Source organism: Thermobia domestica, chromosome 7, assembly GCF_964235325.1.
Source record: "Thermobia domestica chromosome 7, izTheDome1.hap1.1, whole genome shotgun sequence".
Lineage (NCBI taxonomy): Eukaryota > Metazoa > Arthropoda > Insecta > Zygentoma > Lepismatidae > Thermobia > Thermobia domestica.
This window is the reverse complement of record NC_137460.1, coordinates 166,085,271-166,106,728: the sequence shown is the minus strand read 5'-3', so window position 1 is coordinate 166,106,728 and position 21,458 is coordinate 166,085,271. Positions and strand designations below refer to the sequence as shown.

General features: G+C 33.4%; 1 protein-coding gene across 11 annotated transcripts in view; it reads right to left on the bottom strand.

Moving 5' to 3' along the window:
• Positions 1 to 287: 287 nt before the first annotated feature.
• Positions 288 to 21,458, bottom strand: part of exd (PBX homeobox extradenticle) — a 1,150,921-nt gene continuing 1,129,750 nt past the window's right edge. For 10 of the 11 annotated variants that reach the window (XM_081765552.1, XM_081765556.1, XM_081765551.1 and 7 more), the window contains one exon: positions 288 to 13,942. In XM_081765552.1, the coding sequence (XP_081621678.1) occupies positions 13,781 to 13,942 (162 nt within the window). In that variant the 3' untranslated portion in view covers positions 288 to 13,780. Of the gene's footprint in view, positions 13,943 to 13,977; positions 14,020 to 21,458 lie in introns of those variants that run through there. The other variant, XM_081765559.1, reaches the window with a different exon arrangement.

Sequence of the window (21,458 nt, the reverse complement as noted above, 5' to 3'; positions counted from 1 at the left end):
TTCGTTGTTTTCTCGAAATATTTAGCAACTTTAGCACATCGATAAATGCATAGTCAGTCTTGCAGAAGTCGACTGCCCAAAAAATAATGTTTTTTATAGCGAATTCTTTACAGGAAGTTTAGCCGCTTCGCTCGAACTTTGACTTTTGAAAAACCTATCTAGTGTTTGAGTTCTGATTAACTTACTGGAAGTTCTAGGGCGTTCAATAGCTACTATTGTCACATAGTTATTACAAGTGATATAATAAGTGCAAGGTTTGATTCTTTCAAACGAAAATAAACCAAATATTCATCATCAACATCCATTATTATATTTTGAAAACTGCATATGTTACAATACATACAGATGCCAATATTTAACTTACATGAAGACAAGAAAAAAAATCTGTTGTAACATTTTCGATTTCATTTAATAAAAAGACAAGTCACATTCTTTTATGGTTTAAAAACTTTTTGCTTAATTATTAGTATTATATATATATATATATATTTAAGTTTTGGTTCTCTCAGTGAGGGCGATAGAGAAACAATGCCTAAATCCATAGAACCAAACAAATGTTTTGTTAAACAGGTTTCTGAAGTAGGCATCAGTTTTCAGATTCTATCAATATGAAACGCTTATGAAAAAGACACTTGTAGATGTACACCTGGACTCACTGTTTCGTATGAACGACGTATACTATGAAATGCATTATGCATTTAAATACATATTAAAACGATTTTCTCCGTAAGTATTATATAAGAACCATCTTTCTGTTTATATTGATAATTTTAAGAAAATAATTTTATATATATATATGCTTCCTTTTAGAGAACAAAATTTTCCAATGACAGTTCAGAAACTTATGAATTCATTGCCAACAATGTGCATATCAACTTTTAAGAAAAAAAATATTAAGATGTACAATGTAAAATGACAAAAGAAAAATACATTTATTTAATTACTAAATTTTAATTTTTTATTTAAATGGATACAATGTAAAACCCCTTCTGGGAAATATGAGGTATACATTCGTTTGTGAAAAACTGGGGTATTTTCTTCTTTATATACTTTCTATGTTTTTACACTTTTCAGTTCTCTTCTTCAGAGCCAAGGGAGAAAATAGTCTATGAGGTAACAGCACACTCTTTAATTTATATATAATGGCGGCAAATATTCTCTTCCTCAGAACATATTGAGCATCGTTGCAACACAATTAGATTTTTGTTACCCTTTACTAACGATTGCTTGTTTTCTGGCTCTTAAGTTACATATATATATCTATACAATCGCAACCCAAAATTCAACACTTACTCTTACATTGTAACTGTATTTGTTACTTGACTTTAAGAAGGAAATAAATTATATAAAGTTAACTGCAAGGAAAATTAGTATATAATGTCAGTTTATCAGATAAAATGTTCCTGAAATACCAAACAAAAGATCAAGCTAACTGTTTAAAATAATCTTTGATTCAAATACATAATTTGTTTGTAGGAAAGAAATAAGACCTCTATATAAATCAATGTTATTCTCATATTGCTTAGCATTTAGTATCTCTTTTCTTAACGAACAAAATATAATTGAACAAGATTTTATTGAAATATTCTTTTTACACTGTTTGTAACCTTGCGTTCAATCTAAAAAAAAAAAAAAAATGTGAAAATAGTCACTAACAAATAACAAGTGAATTATTCTCTCTTTCTCTCTCTCTCTCTCTCTATTTTTAGTATGAAGGAGAATAAAACGATATCATTACAGTTCTGTAGAAACCTAAATATTAAGGCAATCATAATCTAGTTAACAACAACTCTACTGAACTTCGTTTCCTTTTACCTAGCTATACCTACATATATATGGCTGTCTATTGCCCTAACAGCTTTCATTAAAATGCTGTAGAAAAAAAAAATGGGATTGTAGTTACTCTGCGTTTTAGAAATTTTATTATGTACTATATATAATTCGCTGAGAAAACGTTCTCCAAAACTTATTATAAGACTTATCCTTTGTGTTGCTTCATTTGAACATTTTTCTTTTGAAATGCAACAATGATATAATACATATATATATATTTGATGTTTAAAATCGTATACGTTTTGAGAATACCTATTCCAGTCTCAATAGTTCACTCCTGTACTGACACCTTAATCTTCTGTTATACATTCAGTTCCAATAATCCTCTTATCATTGTTATCCCACTTCCACAACGATTTCAAAGGTAATATTTCTCTTAAAAGTCTATAAGCAAAACTTAAAAATGTTACAATGCCTTTTCCTTGAAACGACTTAAAACATTGTCCCACTGTGATTTTTAGAAATAAATCAGAATGATAATATTAAAATACTTGTATCACAAAGTAATTTTATGAGCATTAACAATACTATTACAACTATTTATGGGAGCTTTCCTTCAATTAACAAACTATTGATTTGTGTAAAACTAATTCTGTACAATCATACACTTTAGAAGTACTTATATTAAATTTTGATCTCAAATTGCATCAATTACTCTAAATTCTTACATAAGATACCATAACGATTTTCTCCAAATATTGATATACAATAATTACTGTGCGGAAGTTGAGATTTCCGAAGAAAAAACATCCATATCGACTCTCGTATAAACTTCTTTCATAACACCATTTCGTTTAAAAATCGTAGCTTCTATTCACAACAAACCATTATAAAAATAGTCCAAACATCTTAACGTCTGTAGAATCCAAAGCGCAAATCCTGTGTGTCCCGAACAACCTTCACTTGTAATGTGAATAATATAGTATTGTCTATGATCTCTTTCTCTGAGTAAAATAATTAGTCCAAGGAAGATCAATATGTAGTAATTTAAGTATACTGCAGGTAGACATAAGTTTCTTGTCAATAATTTAATGATAACATTTCTACATGATTCTCTTTTTGTTTATTTCAGGTTTCAGCCTTAAGCATGATACGAACTTCCACCACCTATCGAACCCAAATCAAAATCACATCAAAATGATGTACGAACAAATAATTTAATAAATATGGATCGTAAACGCGTTCATCCAAAGAGAACGTGGAGAATTTGTTTCTAAAGAATCTGAATTAAGAACTATGCGAGAACTAAAGTGGTTCAAGAAATTAGAAACAACTCGTATGAGAGACACCAAAACATCCATAGAGTTGTAATTTCACAATGAACTACAGTCCAAGACAGTAAGACTGAACATGAAAATGAAATGAAATCTTTGAGTTTTACGTCCCACGGTTATGCCGGTTAGGCTAAAGGAGACGGTGATGATGAGAGATGAGTGAAATGGTGGAATGAAGAAAGTGGGAGGAAACGGGAGAACCCCGAGAAAACCCACGAGCACGGTGTTTGTCCGCCACAAAGTACACTTGGCGGGGGCTGGGATCGAACCCGGGACCCCAAGCACCAGAGGTGAACGCTCTACCACTGTGCCACCGCGCCCCCCAAAAGACTGAACATGGAAACGACTTCAAACCGTGATCCAACATTTTTACTAGAATGCTTTATGAAGACTCAAAAGATTCTAAAATATGGACAATTTGATGTAGTTCATACTAGTTCGTTAATAATTTCTAGAACCACTTTCTTGGTCTCGCAGTTTTCAAGGTAGAATGCTTTAACCACTTCTTTCCTAAGTTTTCAACAGCCTATACTCTGGAAGAAGGCACTTTACGATCTAAGTTCTCAGTTCTCAGAAGTTCTCTAAGTGAATTTTCTTATTTTCACGAAAGGTTTTCTTCCTCAATTGATGACTGACAAGAAATTTATTCTCATCATATTTCATGTTTTCTGTCGAATTTTCACGTTGTCAATGCATTACGTGTCATACTGCATTCTTAGGATAATTTAAGTTCAATTTGAAGGTATTCTTGTTGTACTTTACAGATTTGCGCTCTGAATTTAAGTACCCTGCAGATTTTTCTTTAAAATAATAATTGTTAAAATCAAAAAACATCAAACGAAACCAATATATTAAATATATACCAAATAAGGACACTCCAAAAGTCATGAAGTTATTTGATAATTTACAGCACTTTTTTTTTTTATTTCCAGAATACAGTAGGCGCTTTCTCATCCGGCCTATTCGAAACTACAGCTGCACCGGATTAGCAAACGTCAATACCGTTTTAACGGGAATAGCTAAAAGAAAAAAAAATCATTTTATAAAAACTAACATCAAATGATTAACACATGTGCAAACGTAATATATATCAAGATAAATACTAAGTGAACTAAAAACGTAGATGCTATGGCGCGCCCAGGCAGTCAACATCAATAAATGCCCGAATCCACCGGAAAAGAAAACGTGAGTGGCTCAATCGGTGCCGGATTACAGAATGTACTGAACCGCAGAATACCGGATAAAAAGGCGCCTACTCTATACAGAAATAATTAGAAAATTATATTAAATTATCACGGCTTAAGATTTATTTGTAAGTGGTTCGTTTTTATAATAAGTAAACACTTTCGTAATAAAGTGAAGAAAATACGTTAATCGATTGAAAATTATTCAATAAAGATTTCCCATCATTACACGTTTTAAAATTGTATTTGCACCTTAAGAGTGAAACTACTTTAGTATGTTTTTTTAATTGTTCTCTGTGAGCGTTATTAACACCGAAATAATTAAATATCAAAATAATAATAATAAATTAGCATTTTAAAAATACTTCACGACTTTTGGCTAATCCTGAGAAACAATTGTGAAAAGAACAATTCCACTATACCAAGAGATGGCGTCAGAAAATTCAAATTTATTAATGAGAAATGATCTCTTTCGAGTTACGAAAACTATTTAGTATTGTGTTTTAAGAAAATACTGTAGGTAAAAACTTTTCATATTTCGCTGACGGTATCTGGTATTCAGTGAACTGATACTCATTGATAAAATTTCGGTATCATTCTACCCTGAGATCTGTTGTAAGAGATGCATGAATATACGTATATATTCATTTAAACTGAAGTTTTATATATCAATATGCAGAAAGGAGGTTACAGATGGCTGATTATAATTTTCTATTTATATACAAAGCAGCCACTCAAGTAACCTCGCAAAAGACAAAAAATTGTATACGATTTCACAGCATATGGATTTAATATATAAATCTATATAATACATATTATTGTTCTTAATAACACATTTTATTTAGCCTTTCTATATAGAGGTATTTATATAGGCGTACACACATACACACACGCATTCACAACGAGCTTTATACCAAACTTTGTTGTGTATATATACACAATATTTGTACTTGAATCTCTACCAATAAAATGGTTATGTTATATTTGTTCCTTCTCCCACTTATAAATTTACTATACTTAACAATCAGGTATACCTGAGATATTACAATGCTATCAGATCGGTGTTGCAATATTTATTTTCTTTTTTTGAAAAAAAAATGCATGAGGCACACACAGAAAAGTTCAGAAAATAATTAACGTAAGTGAATGTATCACATGTTACTACACTTGAGCCTCATACGAAGTGCTTTATATCTTTCAATCTTTATTGATTTGTATAGTCCAATCTAGTTATTCTTCTATAGTGTTCACTGCTGAAGTTACAAAACGGAACACAGACTTCAGTAAAACACTTGCAAGAGGAATTAATCGAGAATAGTTCTCTTGGACATATTGTGTTGGTTTTATAAGCGTGAAATTGTACAAAAATAGAACTGGAGGTCCTGAAAATTACACATTATGAATGTTAGTCACATGTACCTGCTTCATCTCTTCGGGCTAAATGGCCTTAGATGTCAAAAACCCAGAAATCTAAAAACCTAAATTTTCAAACTGTAGTTTCGTATTTTTCTTATTATAATTGCTATTATTACATACGTATACGTGTATGTGATCTGGCTACGATAAGTGTAGTCAAACTTTATTTTAGCTAAGTAGAAGGAAGTGAATTCATTTTTATACCTAGAAGCAGGTACTTAGGACTACATATGATCCTAAAACATATACACGTATAATAAAATTGTGATAGCAATCTAACTGGTATTACTAAAATACTTAATTATCGTGAAGAAATATTACAAATAAAAAATATTTAAGAGGAATCTTTATGTGGGCTCGCTTTATCTCTTTTCCCTTTTCCTTTCTTTTTATTTTCAAAATTAGTTAAACACGAATTACAATATCAAATTTGAGATTCGTAGCGATCTAGTCTTACACAATTTCCTGACATCAGACAACTAGCGCTACATTACGCAAACATATACAATATTTTAAACAAAACGTTCTATTTTAAGGTTCTTTCTACATATCAGACTCTACATGCTGAAATATTGATACTACCTTTTCTCCCACTATTTTGAAAATTTAAAAACACGGAGTGAAACAGAATTCCCATAAATCTTCTCTTTATGAATTCCGAAGTACATCTTTCCTAAGAAATTATTAATCTATACAAAATTAAGTGAATGGTATTAAAATGGAGCCTGTAATAAATGTAAAGGCAACAAAATAATACTAATTCGAAGTACCTCCACTTCGGTAATAACATTTCAATAACACGTTTATTACGTTTTGATGAAAATAAAATATATAATTCACATGTTTCTGTAATTTATATATTACTGTTAATGCATCGAAAACCAAGTTTTAGAAAATATCATTGTGAAATACAAGTTAGCAAACGCGGGCAGGGTCAATATTTAAATGTTGCATATATTCGTATGCAATTTCGACAAATCACATATAATCATATTTCACGCTTAATTAAAGTAGATCAGCAATTGATTTGAACATGAAACTTTATTAACATACTACCTTTGTTCACGGAGACTAACTGTAGGAAATACAACTTCGTAATTAACTATCAAGGGTGTGTGATCATAACTAATAGAAAATAAACCATTTTGTCTATAACATGGATACAGGGCCGGATCTAGGGGGGTCAATTCGGGGCATTTGCCCAGGGCGCAGCTGGTTGAGAGTATGTAGGGGCGCCATTTTGATGCAAAATTGGGAGGAAGGGGGCCAGATATACGTCTTTGCCCCGGGCGCAATATTTCGTAGATCCGGCCCTGCATCGATATCTTATATTTATACATTTAAATGTACGTAAATAAAATAAAATAAAAAGAGAAAGATGATGAAGTTTGTGTAATTTGCTCAAGTTTTATTTTCTCTTCTTTTCCATCTCTGTTTCTAATTAATTACGGACCCTAAGAAGACAAACGCTCTTTCTCTCTCTCTCACACACACACACACAAAGAAATTTGTTCTTCAGAGAAAAGAGAGAGAGAGAGAAAGAATAGGGAGAGGTTTTAAGGGAAGAGGGAAAAACTTCAAATTTAGCTTAACAGTTTACAGCCATTAAACTGTTCCGGCTTCACTGCGTTAAATGAAATAAGAGCAATATATTTTACGCGAGAATGCTGTTCGACATATTTATGGAGGGTCTTCTAATGAAGAGGGAAAACACTGGAGCATGCAAATGTTGCTAGAGGAATTTTTGTGTAACACAAATACAAAGAATGGGAGATTATTATTGTGCCTTTTAAAAATAGAAATCAACGTAGCTTCTTTTAGTAAAATACTTCTTTCATCTACTTACATATCTTGTCCTTTCGTATCCTTTCTCATAATAATTCTAAATTGAGGACAAGAAGCCAAGTAGGGATGAAACGAAATATCAAAACTGAGTAGGAATAGATATTGATAAATCCATGCCAAAATTTTTAATAATTTCACCTTCTCATGTATTTGGATTAATTTCTCTTTGAATCTTTAAGAGAATATTCATTAAACCAAGATCATGATATTTTGCTCTCAAGGAAACCGAAGAAAACTTTCCTTCACTTGCTTTTGGTGAGTTTATCTGTCCAGCATCTCAAGGGCATTAGTCTTACACATTACTGTTGTTTCGGATTTTCTTCCTTTCTGAGCAGAAAATAATAATACCTTAATTGAGAGTAACATTAACGTAACACAAAAGTATGTACGTTGATTCTTTTCCCTCTGATAACGTTTTTGTATCTGCCTAAATATTATTCTATATTCAAATTTTGAAGTACAGTTTGGTTTAGTCAATCTATAACAATTCTAGAATGTATCTCTGTTTTAAACTATCTGTTATTGGATTCACATTTCATACACATTTCTGATGCACTGCAAACAAAAGATTTCTAATTCAATGATAGATGGTATACATCTGTACAAATGAAGATACAGAGGAAAGGGGCACTAAAATAATCGTTCCATATTATATATATATATATATATATATATATATATATATATATATATATATATATATATATATATATAATGTGTGTGTGTGTGTGTTTTTTTGTAGGCCCAGATTTTCATGTTTTGGTCCTAGCGAAATTGCCGCCCCCTAACCACACTAATCGCATCGCTCTCTAAAACTTCCATTTTCCTGGATATAATTTCTTAAAATATTACTTTTACGTTTGCTACTAAATTGTAACAGACCTATATTTCCGAAGCAAAAATGGTACTAACGTACGCTATACTGCTTCAAAGCGAGCGAAATAGCTCTATTGGTAGAGCGTTGGGTTCACATTCGGAAAGTCGTGGGTTCGATCGTCACCGCCGACCATCCTAACTGGGATTTTCCCTATTTCTTTCCCTTCTTTTATATCCAGTGTAAAATGGTCTTCGGGCTGTATCCGGTATTTGTTGAATAAATAAATAAATACACGTCAATTTGTAAAAGTACGAGTGTCGACCTGCCTACTGCCGCTCTTTTCAGCGGATCCACCGACAAGTGATCAAACCACCATAATAACCAACTGACTTATGACAATATTTGCTACGACCAATCTGCTACAATATTATCATAGTCACGGCCATTTAAAAAAATGGCTTTCGCTTATTTTATTTAGTGGTTGGTAAAATATGTATTTTCAATAGTTTTATAGTTTTAAAATATTTTCTTTAAAAAAATTGCCGCCCCTCAAAATTTACCGCCCTGGTCTCGGACCCATATCGCCCATGCCTAAATCCGGCCCTGTGTTTGTGTGTGTGTGTACAAAGCGAAGGAATAGTGACGACTGCTAGGTACGACGCACAAACTTGAGTAGAAACTCGTTGAATACTGTTTTAAAGATGAGAAGTACTTTTATGAATTTATAAGCGGAGATTTATGCGAATAGCTTTTCAGTTAGTTCTAAAGAATTTAGTTTCGGTGCAGTTTCCATTTAACATGATGAGACAACTCGAATCGACGATTTAACAAGTCTGAGCACCTTGTCAATCCTTAAACACGAACTGAGAAAAATACAGTGAGTAACGTATGAAATGAACTACGATCTGACAAAGATTTTCTATATGATTTAAATCGTCCTGTGTAAGGACCACCATAGATCACTAAATTAATGTATCTGCAAGCATTACATTTTAAGCAACGTAATCAGAAGATTTCAAGTTTGAATTAAGACATTTCCCATTCTGGAAAATAGAAGTAATATCTCGAGAAACTTATTTCCCAATTGCCTGTCGCCACTACATTGATAAATAGGATACAATTGCTGCTTCGCTCCTTCATGTTTCCCTTTGGGGCCATATAAGACTCCTGCAAATCATTCGAATCGTATAAATTAACGTCTCTTTCCTCAGGACCTAACTATCAGCTGCAATAAAACAATGGTATTAAAACACACGCTACAAAAATAGGTTTAACCAAAGTAATTGAAAAATACAGTAACATCACGAAAAGCTTCACAATTAGTCCTTCCAGTTACTCATTGTTAGCGAATAAATTATTGAACAACGTGCAATCACCACTCCAACCAACAAAACAGCATAATCAGATCAAGACAATAGTAAAGCATTGCTTCTACAATTCATAAGCAATGCAAAGATCATGAAAGAAAGAGAACCTAAAAACCAAAACAATCCTCCAGCGTCTTGAGCTGACCAAGCCAAGGTAACGAAAGAAACAAATAAAACTTCAACTTGAAAATTGTGCTTCTAAGCTTTTTAGTAAAGGTAAGTCTTCAAAATCCTCTAAGAATTTTCGAAAGACATCTGGAAAACGTATAAAGCACATAGTGGTCAAAAGTTTATAGGGGATTATATGTGGTAATTCTGATTGTTCTTAAGAATCAATTTAAGAGAAGAAAATGACGCCCGCATCCTTTTTCATTTATCAATAAAAGAGAAATCCGCCGATAAATATGTGAACTGTCTTGACACTGTATGATAAACAGTTTTAACTTGTAGGAAGAGATAAATATACAGGGTATTTTAAATGCTGCTGTTTTACAGACATTCAGCATTTGCATGGATCTCGGTCTCTCTCTCTCAGCTCAGTAACTGTTGTGAATAAATCAGTATCCAAACACCTAGAATTTTACTTCATTTAAAATTACTGTGAGAAAAACAAGTGCAACGCTCCCCGCTGATCTAATGGCTAGAGCGCCTTTGATGTACTGGATCCCGGGTTCGACTTCTATTAGAAGAGCTTTGAAATGTGAACGCATTACAGTGGTTTTGATTCCACTATAAGTTGTAGGTCCACGTTTCATATATCCTAGATTCTGAAGAGAAACGCTAAACTTCAACAGCAAAAACAAGTGCAAATTCTGAAGTTTTTCAAATTTTTAACTTTAAAAGAATTTCATGTAAAAACAAACTGCTTCTAATTTGAAGTTTAAAATTTACCTTTAATGTAATAATTTCAAATTTGCGTTAGGAAAGCGTAACAGTCGACTTCAATTATTCACAAACGACGTACCTAACGCTCCAGTATTTTTACACAAAAATGTGCTTTTAAAGAATTAAAGAAGAATATTTAGTTCGTACTCACAGCCATAAAGATTTGTACCCATGAACTCCTCTAGCTCTGTTAGATTTCGAAATTTCTTGAGTTTAGCGAAAATACGTATATTCTGATCTGATTCAAATATTAATAAAGAAAAGCAACGAGTTATCTGTATTCACAGTAGATATAATTTGTAATTACGTTAGTTTAGTAGAACTGGAACAGGCGGAAGGGTTGGTCTGGTAAGACTTCAATCGAACCGTCCCTTAACGATTGAACCGGTCAGGAAGTAGATAGCCAATAAAACTGCTAAGTTCATTACAATACTGACTCAGCTAGTATATATAGCTGTTATCAAAAGCTATATCAGAATACTGGTTAAGTTATTAATTTCTAACTGTAAATGTCTAGAAAGTGAAACGAAGTTAGAACACGAATTACTTTTGAATCAATAAACAATGAATTAAACTATATAGTTTAAAATGTTATATTATCTGAACAGAAATAAGAGCAAAAGTTTTGTTGTACGACTAATTGTAATGATACTAAACACCCACTATATTTTTCACAACGACGTATGTACAACCTTCTTCCCCTTTTCACCGGTTTAACATTATCCTACTACCGAAAATAATTCCTTTATAATTCTCCCATTGCAATTACATTTAAATCAAATCTACACCATCACTTTCTTAGTTAGAATAAACATATTTAACAACTACGAAACGACGTCTCTCTTAAAAGACATTAGTGTATTAAAAAAAAAAAAAAAAAAGTATTTCACACAATGACACGTTTCTATGTTCTGAGAATTGATCTAAATGCAGTATTCCTATACAAAGAATAAGAAGTTTCTTCATATTTCTCACGTATAAGATCCTGGAACAGTTGGTAGATTAATATGTTTCCTTTAGAAGCTCCTAGTCTTAGAACCTCTTCCTATGAGAAGTCAACAACGCATAATTGTGCTATTTATTAACAACTATTCTGTTACGATAGTAGATTACAGTATGAGAAAAGAGTGTCTAAAATGAGTTGTTGCTTGTTGAATAAAACAAATCCTACAATGAATAGGTGTTAATTTTAAAGCTCAAATTCGAATTAATTCAAAATTAGCAACATATTTTAATAAAATTTGTGTATTTATGCTGAAGCTTTGCAGTGTGTATCAAGTTCAACTCTTGAAATAATCATATTCATGCAATAAATGAAAAGAAAATGGAAACAAAATTTATAAATACGAACGGACGGACACAAATAAGTTGACCGTGTTAGTGGATTGACAGTTTGCTAATCAGCGCTTCACAAAACTGCAAGAACAAAAAATAATGAAACTGGTAACCTGTTTTTAATTTGACTACGTATCAATGACAGCACAAAGACAGGTATGTTGTATCATTCAGCAAATTGAATATTTTGTTTGAACAAGTTTCATCATATTACATGAATATAATGCTTTAATGTTACACTTAAATAAACACACGCTTCACAATGATTCACATTGAGCAAAATGAAAGGTTTGAAAGAACTAATCGCAGTTTACTTCATATGGCCTCAATACTTAAAATTATAGGAGGAAAGTTAAGGGGTTCTGCCACAACAATTGTTGCTTTAAAGTGATAGGGTGTTTATATAATATCATTACTATCCCAGTAAAGCAAAAATATTTCTAATGGTAATAAAACAACTTTTGTACTTTGTAAAAAAAAAAGTACGGGTAACTTCTCACTTTATTAGCTCACTGCTTTAATCTGAATTACTGGAATTCATTCAGTTTCCTTTGAATAGAAAACTACAGTGAGGAAGGGATACATTAAAGTTATATTAATAATACAATAGTATCAGCCTTACCTACACCATTCTCTAATTTAAGACCAGTTTTATTATTTTAAAAGACGCCATCTCTTGATTAACATTTCAAATAAAAATAGAAAAGTAATTAACTGTCATTATTTCTTCTACAGATAATAATGTAAATATCTTATAGAATAACCTTGCACTGCCTTTGTTGCACTTTTTTCTCAATATTTATGATAGTTTTTTTTATATTGTTTTTCTTTCTTACTCTCGTTTCTTAATAATGTGCAATTGTGAAAAGTAAGTCAAGAAATGCTGTGCTATAGGTAACAGCGACGGAATAACTACTAATAAAATATCTTTTAATGCATTTACATGAAACATTTAAGGTGATGTGTACGTATACAGACTGACACCTACGTGCCAATTAGTTTCTCTCCGATATTTTTCCCTTTTTCCATCAAGTAGTTCCTACTTGAAACTTACAAGTAATAAGACTAAAATCATAGCTACTAAAATTGAATATTTGAGACTGTAGTCTTCAACAATTCAATTGTAAGAATAATAAGCTAAGAAACTACAGAAAAATAGGGAATATGTTACATATGCACTCGATGGACCAGTAGAGAACAAATCGGAGGAAATGATTAATATTGGACCACCAAAGTAAATCTGCACATCTGTCTACAATCACAAATGTTCTTCAATTCAACCGACGCACTTGTATTTCACTTGATTGTCTTTTTCTCTTTTTTAACAACTTCTCAAGCATATATTATATATCTGTATTGTTAGAAATCATACACACACACACATTGTCTTTATACACGTATAAAAAGAGGGAAAAACTTCTATATCGTTCGTATTTTTTAAAATTCTTCCAGTACTTTAATAAGACAAATTGTCAATCGGATATACCAGTATACAATTAGGAAAAAAAAAAAAAAAAAAAAAACTCACTTCTCTCCCATGTTCTAACTCAACTAGGGACACTCGCTATATCCTGTCACCATCAGAAGCACCCTATTCTTCTAGTACTTAATTGTGTAATTGATGTTTCAGCATTGTGATAATAATAATAATAATAATAATAATAATAATAATAATAATAAGGAAAAAAGAAAAATAGACCTATAAACCTAGTTTCTTTCTCACTTAATGCAATGATGCTACTTTCACCTGCTTCAACTAAAAGTGCCATCGTGATAATGATGGTGGTGGTCTACTGCAACCTTGGACGATACGTCGCCCCTGTCCTAGAGTTTGGGCCTCTTGGTGGAAGGTTCGTCCTGACTATCTTCATCCTGTGGAGGTTGAACTGGTGGGAAATCAGGAATCTGCTCTCTCGGTGGATTCCACGAACCTGAGCCTGGCCTGGAAGGGTGCGCCGGCGATGAGCCATGAGACTTCGGAGTGCCCTGGAGGGAATAAGGGATGCTAGTTTTAGCAACGTATCATCAATAAGTGATCATCCGACAGCGTGTGTTGCATCGTTCTGTGGGAGCAAGAGAAAAATGACATCACACATTATCAGAGTCACTTAAAAAGTACCAAATCATTACTTACAACTCTACGATACTATCAGTATTTGGCGGAGAAATATTATGTATGCAGAGATAACGCATATACCAATCAAAAGACCACATTGAACTGAGCAAAATACAGGTGAGTGTAAAATCCTCATCCATAGTTTTAGAGAAAATTGAAATGGCACATGACACGTGGCACAAATGAAGAAATGGCACAAAATTATGATTAAATTTAATCTTTATTTTTGTAATGAAAATATGGTTTGAAAATGACAAATACCAATCAATAGATAACATTAAAATAAACAAAATAGCATACTTGAGGGTAAATTTTAATGCATCATTTTTTTTAAAGCATTTTTATGGCGCTAAAAGATGTCATTTGTTACCAACAATAATTCGTAACTTTGTTGTTCTCCTAGAACAGATTATTTATTTATGTACTGTGTACGAAAAAAAATACACTGTTAATTAGCAGATTGTGACCTCCTCACATAATACTTGTAATATTACGACTATAGACTTCAAAATGAAACGCATTTTATACACACTATGTTTCTATCTGAATTTGCAACGTTGTGTAAAATCATGGAATTTACATGATTTGAAATCGTGTTCTCTTCAAAAAATAAGCTAAGAAACTGAAGTTGATGGCATGCTACAATGATTCCATAGTAAGAAAGGAGAGCAGAATACGCTGATTTGCATGTCAGGTTGGAACTTCTATATGAAGTGTTGACTAGAAGTCCATATAAAGCTGCAAAGACGAGAAATCCTGATACACTTAGTGTATTTCCAGTATATCATAACAGATGCAGCACCTCTCTACCAATTTCTTTTATCTCTTTCGGCGTTTTATAATAAGCCTTTGGTTAAATAGAGGTTTAAACTTCGGAATGATTCTTAGAAACTGGAGTCGTTTGAAAAGAAAATAAAATCTGCACACGAACTGACAGTTATATGGCAAAAGTTGACTTTTGATAACGGCTAAACGCTGTAATAAGATCAGTTCACCAAAAATCCATCTGCGTAGAAACAGTTTTTATTCGATGCAAACATGTCAGTGAACTTAACGTTATAAGGATATATTTGAAATCACGAACCTCGTGACCCATGACCTACCAGACCCGATAACCCGGACACGCCTCAAAACTCAGGCAAACCCATGACCCAGAGAGATCCGGTGTGACCCGGAGATGACAAATTATCGTCATACATATTAGTAATATGTGTGAGGCAGTTAATGTAAACAAACACGATTCTCTCTCTTACTTTTTTATTTTCTCACTCCATTTTTAATTTTCTCTTTCTGCTTGTTGCGTGAGTCCTTGTGCACCAAAGGACTACACTGAAAGACAACTCCAAGATTTAACGGAATGACAGAAAAGTTACATTTTTTCTTATGTAGGACAAGAAGCGCACCTACAGAACTTGTTAAACATGCTTCTGAGTCCAAACAGCGCTTTCCTAAACTTTTATGTACAGTCTAGGTTCAACAACCAATATATTATTTTTCAGTATGGTAAGACGAATAAACATGAAATACATGAAATATTTAAGACGTGGTACTTTGATTTAGAAATGCCGCAATCGGGAATAAAACAAATGAATGTCTGAGCTCGAGTACTGGACATTATTAATCAACTTTAAAATTCTGCATTAATGCTGCAAAGCTGATATCTGGCTGCTTTCGGGTCTCCAGTTCGGACCGATATTGAGAAGCGACATCCAGACGTGAATATCTGCACAAAAGTAGACAACCGTTCTATCACTGAATTCGTAACCGGATATTATCAGTTAGTAAATCAAGATACTCAAAAAATAGCATGTGGCAAGTATGAGGGAATTAGTCTCAGAAGCGACAGTCCTATTAGCGACAGGAACTGTTATCTGTCCTATGAGCGACCGATTCATTTACATTGAGATGATGGAAGATGATATGATTCCATCTCGTAAAATATGTTTGCCTCTGGCGTTATTAGCGCCCGAACAACCTTGGTATGAAATATGTACGTGCCAGTGATAATATTCGTCAAATATATTTTTCCTCTACTGTGAGTGAAAATAAAACTTATTTTAATTTTGAGTTAGATTTGACATAAAACATATCAAATAACTTAACGAGACAACAGGGATATTTCCATGAAAAGTATTATCCTATGTAATTATTGAAAATCCAGTTGTAATATCCCCTTTCTTCAAAAGCTCTGTTTTCTGTATTTAATTTTATTAAAATCCAATCACACACTAAGCACAGTAATATATTTTATTTTGAAAAACTTAAACGTGTAACAGTTTCGCCAATCATCTACTTTTTAGACTTCCTAAGACTCTATGAAATGAAATAAAAAAAATAACAATGATAAAAGACAGCTTTTGAGATCCCTTACATCTGATTGGCTATTCTCAACTAATCCCACCACTTACAATGCAGTTCACTCTAAACATTCCAAAAGGTAAACAAACTCTTTAAACTACCTTCCCTCCTATTGTAAGCTACTAAAACGTAAACTAATTGCTTAATTTTCCTTCCCTCCCTTGTTTTGACTTATACATAAAAGCTTGTAGTGTAGCAAACTGAAATAATCCCTTATAACTAGACGAACTGTTAAGTCCTGCGAGAGATTTGTAACTTGTGTGATAATTTCTTCAAATACACCGTATTTTAGATTTCTTTGATATTCTCAAGTGGTGAACGCCTTTCTTCCATGGGCGCCCGATGGGAAGGCAGGGGTCGCCCTCCTGGCTCACAAAAATGTATACGTAATATAGCAAACCACGTATATTAAATACCAGATATACCAGACGTGATACAGCAACCATGGAGATGCCCTTCCCTAGAAAATTTTCTTCGGGCGCCCATGCCTCTTTCTGATTTCTTTCTTATGCCATAAACATATTCAATCTAAACTTAAACTCCGTATCATTTTAACATGAAATTTTTAATTATATTAGAATCATAGACAAAGACGGAGCTACTCTAAATGTATTTAGTTAGTTTTCCCCTTGATAGAGTCAATGTATTCATAGAAATTAATTCAAAAATATAATATTAGGAAAAACGTATAAAAGATTGTTAATGCAATGAGAGCATTCTCACGTATTAAATTCCGGTAGAGTGAAACTTCTCATAGTACATTTTGTTAGGTTCTACATTACATTAGCATGAAACAAGTTGAAGAAGGGAGAACCTTATCTTCTTCCATTATCTTAGTATGAACGAATCGGTGACTCATAGAGCAGATAACAGATCGAATCGGTCGCTCATAGGACAGTTAACAGTTCCTGTCGCTAATAGGACTGTCGCAAGTGGGAAGACACCGTATGAGGAACTTACCGAAGTGTACAGACTTCTAGACAAGATGGAAAGGTGACTTATTTAGCATAGGATAAGATTTAATGCCGTTCTTCTATTTTTGTGGTGATGGACCTACAGTTTCTTAAGTCACTGACATACATATATTCATCTGAAAACATGCTGGATTTGAATAAGTAATGCAGTGCCGGACTGGCCACGTTGGCTACTTAGCGATCGCCAAAGGCCCGAAGCCTGAGGGGCTCCGCGGGGATACGAGGCGCAGGACCTGTAGACCTTGGTCGAATTTTCGTGATCGCAAATGCTTTCTTGAGTCTTCCTGCCAAAAACATTGCAGAAGCCTAAGTTTGTCTTTTCAAAATAAATCTTTATGGGGGCCCTCTTGCTCATATCAGTGCAGCCCCGTGAGCCAGTAAAACTTCGAGGGCCTTTAAGATCTCGCGCCAAGGGCCCTCAACTTGGCCAGTCCGGCACTGAAGTAATGGACACGTTCTCGTTTACAAACGAAAAGGATGCTCCAGACGGACATAAACGTAATACAGTAGCACTGACTAGCGACTTCTTTTATATATCAAGATTAGTGCTGTTAAAATTATCCAGATATTTGTTGTTCGAGTAATTATATTAACGGAAATAATTACACAAAGAACTGTTCGATATTGAAATTATAATTCGAAAATAACGGTCATTCATTTCCTCGAATAATTAATATTAAAATATCTTAAGAATACCTTGGCATTAACATAGGCAATAGAGGCAGTTCGAAGAAATAATAATAATAATAAAAACATCATACCATGAAGGGTCGCCTTTACAAAGTAGTACGCTTTCTCCTCAATACTTTTTTCAGACTTTTAAACTATACTATGCATATCTATTTGAAGTCTTATAAAACAGTCTGTTTGTTCAGAGACATAGGGCGGGGAGATTTGCTGTAGGGAAAATAACCTCTGGTTTTTAGTAAAACACTAGGTATTTGTCCCCGAGGTAATTTTGCGAAAACCCAGGGTTTTTCAGTGAAGAGATTTGCTCCTTACCAACCGTAGGGTGAAATACCGAGGGTTTTTCTTGAAATCCACCGACTTGCTGTACATGTGACTGAAAAGTATTATTTTCCCTGAGTGTCTAATCGAATAGAACCCAGCGAACGTTTCTTGCTTTCCTGGGAGCATGGTTATATCTTTCTTCTGTAGCGTTTTGAGGATTTGGAATAGGCATTAACATATAGCTTGTACAAGCATAACCACCGTCAGCTATTAATAATCCAGGAAGGTTTCTTTCTTCGGCTATGACTCTCAGGGAACAGTTCCTCCAAACTGTTGAATCATGGGTGGAGCCAGGCCAACGTGCAACGATATTTAATATTTTCATATTAGAATCACAAATTAGCTGTGTATTGATAATATGTACCCCTTTCCTCTTTCTGTACAACTCTGCAGTTAGACCAGAGGGTGACAGAACTGGAATATGCGTGCAATCAATTGCTCCAATTGCACCAGGGAATTGTGAGTCTTCATAGAACTTCAGTTTCACTGCAGGCACTTCTGTTCCTGCAGGCATTTTTAGGAACTGGGGCCTTCTTCTAGCTATAATTGCAACTACACTGTGAAATACTTTTCTTGCAGTTCTGCGATGAACATCTACCAAATCACCACCAACTCATTGAGAAGTGCCTGTGCGGAGAATGCATAATGCAATCAATACCTATAAATCTGCGGAGCAGTCATGCTTACGTACTGGTTTGTGTAGATCTTCTTCAATCAAATGCATTAATGCTCGGAAAGTTTCTTTGGTATAGCCAAAACGATCTCCAAATTCTTCATTACTGTAGACTGCCAAAGGATCTACTCTGCCACGTATTGTATAATTTCTTTGGTGTGGCTGGTTCTCAATAACGTCACCCACGTAATCGATGTGGTCTATTTCGTCCAGGTTAGTTACAGGAAAATATTCCGTCTGAAAAAACACTCCTACCAGAAGGATACATTTCCCCCAGTAAAGTGCTGGGTATTTAAACGTTGGGTTTTTTCACTGTAGACCAAATATCTCCATTTTTAAAAACCCAGAGATATTTAATTCTCCAGACGAAAAACCACTGGTGTTTTGCTGGTGTTTTCTACCAAAACCAAGGGGGCAAAAACCTCGGGTTTTCTTGACACACACAAGCCAAATCTCTCCAATTTTAAAAACCTAAATGAGAAAACCCAGGGGATTTGCAAACCACTAAGCAAATCTCCCCGCCCATAGAGCAAAAACTGTAAGATATATCGAGAAGTGTGTGTGTGTTTTAAATGATTCAGCATCTCAAGAAATATACAATCTTCACCCTCATCTCTCGAAAACTGAAGTAATAGAAATCTATTAATACTTTCGGTTTAAATATTGAGGTCTACAAAGCAAAAACGATAAGGAGGTAGCGAGAAGCGTGTTTTTGGAACTGATTCAGCGTCCTAACAATAAGTTTCACCAACTTCGTTAACCTCTATTAAACCGAAAGTTATACAAATAAACTATATCCTGTCTCAGTTTACGTCATGGAACAGATAAAGCAACATGTACCTATACACTAGATCCCAGGATATTATTCTGAGTTACAAATTTATGCTATGTTTTATACTTTACATTAAAACAAATCTCATTAATTTTAACTGCCTGCATCAAATTCTTAAAATATATAGGTTTGTAAATTGGACAAAGAAAAATATTTGATCCATGTGCCTAATTAAAACTGAAGTACTAAAAAAAAAAAAAAAAGTTCCAATACATGAAAATAATTATTTCTTGTAAAGAAAATTTAATTTAATATACAGTGTAGGTTTACGTAAAGTACAGAAAATTATTCTAACACAATACAAATATTAAATGTTTCCCATACACACTGTTGACAGACAAACATCCAGGTCTTTTTGGTGGGAATAATCCGAATTCAGAAACATATTCAGTGATTCTCAAGGTCGTTAATTTGTTTTAATAAAACGTATTCTTCTAAAATGTGGTACTTATATAACACATTTTTTATATAATGTACAGTATGATAAATGTTCTGGCATAATACTTCGGCTATTGCAGTGATACAAGAAAAATGAAGGAAGTGAAGACAGAGACGTTTCTCTCTCTTGTTTTCTAGAATTCAATTCTTCTGCCGATGCATATCTTACGAAAGAGAGAGAGAAACAACTTTCCATTACATTTGGTTAGCATAAATCCTGAATTAGGAACTTTTGGCTTCATACTTAATCAAAAAATCTTGATTTTGGTTTCGGATATGGGTTCAAGATTTAATTCATAGGTATGAATTTGGATCCTTGATTGCAATACAGATGCAACATTTTTTAAATCGTGCATCTTTCCGATGAATATTTCCACTGATTTAAAAAAAAAAAAAAAGTACGTCACCTGTCAGTTAAGGGTGACTAAGGAGCGTCGCTCACTAAGGAAACGGCTTAGAAAAAGATATGATGCACGTTATTCAAGTGTGTATGAAGTTGCTAATAAGACAAAGAACATATTTTAAGAATTCTTTACAAAGTAAACTATTTGTCAATTTATTTATTACCAACTATTTGAATATACTTGAATATCTAAAAACAAAGTTGGTTGTATAACATCGCAAATTAATACACTTTACGTTTTTAACATATTATTTATTACTTAGTAATAAAATTAATACATTAGAACCACTTAAATATATAGTTAATGCTGCTTTCCTTGGTAGCACAGCACAATTAGTATCTATGAGCATACGTTCTCATTCAAGTTTTGCACTTCTTTAAAAGGCTGTAATATAAGTTACACGTAGAAGCATACGAAGGCTGTTCTGACAGTGATTTTATTTAGGGCTGATTACGGATCATCCAGTTGAACGAGCATAACTGACTAGTCATATATCCTCATGGGTTATAGTGAGAGAGAGTTTAGTTATTCCTTCTATCAATTAGCAAATTTCATCAGTTTCTCAATACTGTGCAACTAAAGAAAACTTTAAAGAATTATTACTCTGGCCAGTCATAGGACGCACATTACTTTCGACGAGAGTGCTCAGGTTCGAATTAGCGCCTGTATTACTAGGTTGAAACAGGTTGAAATAAC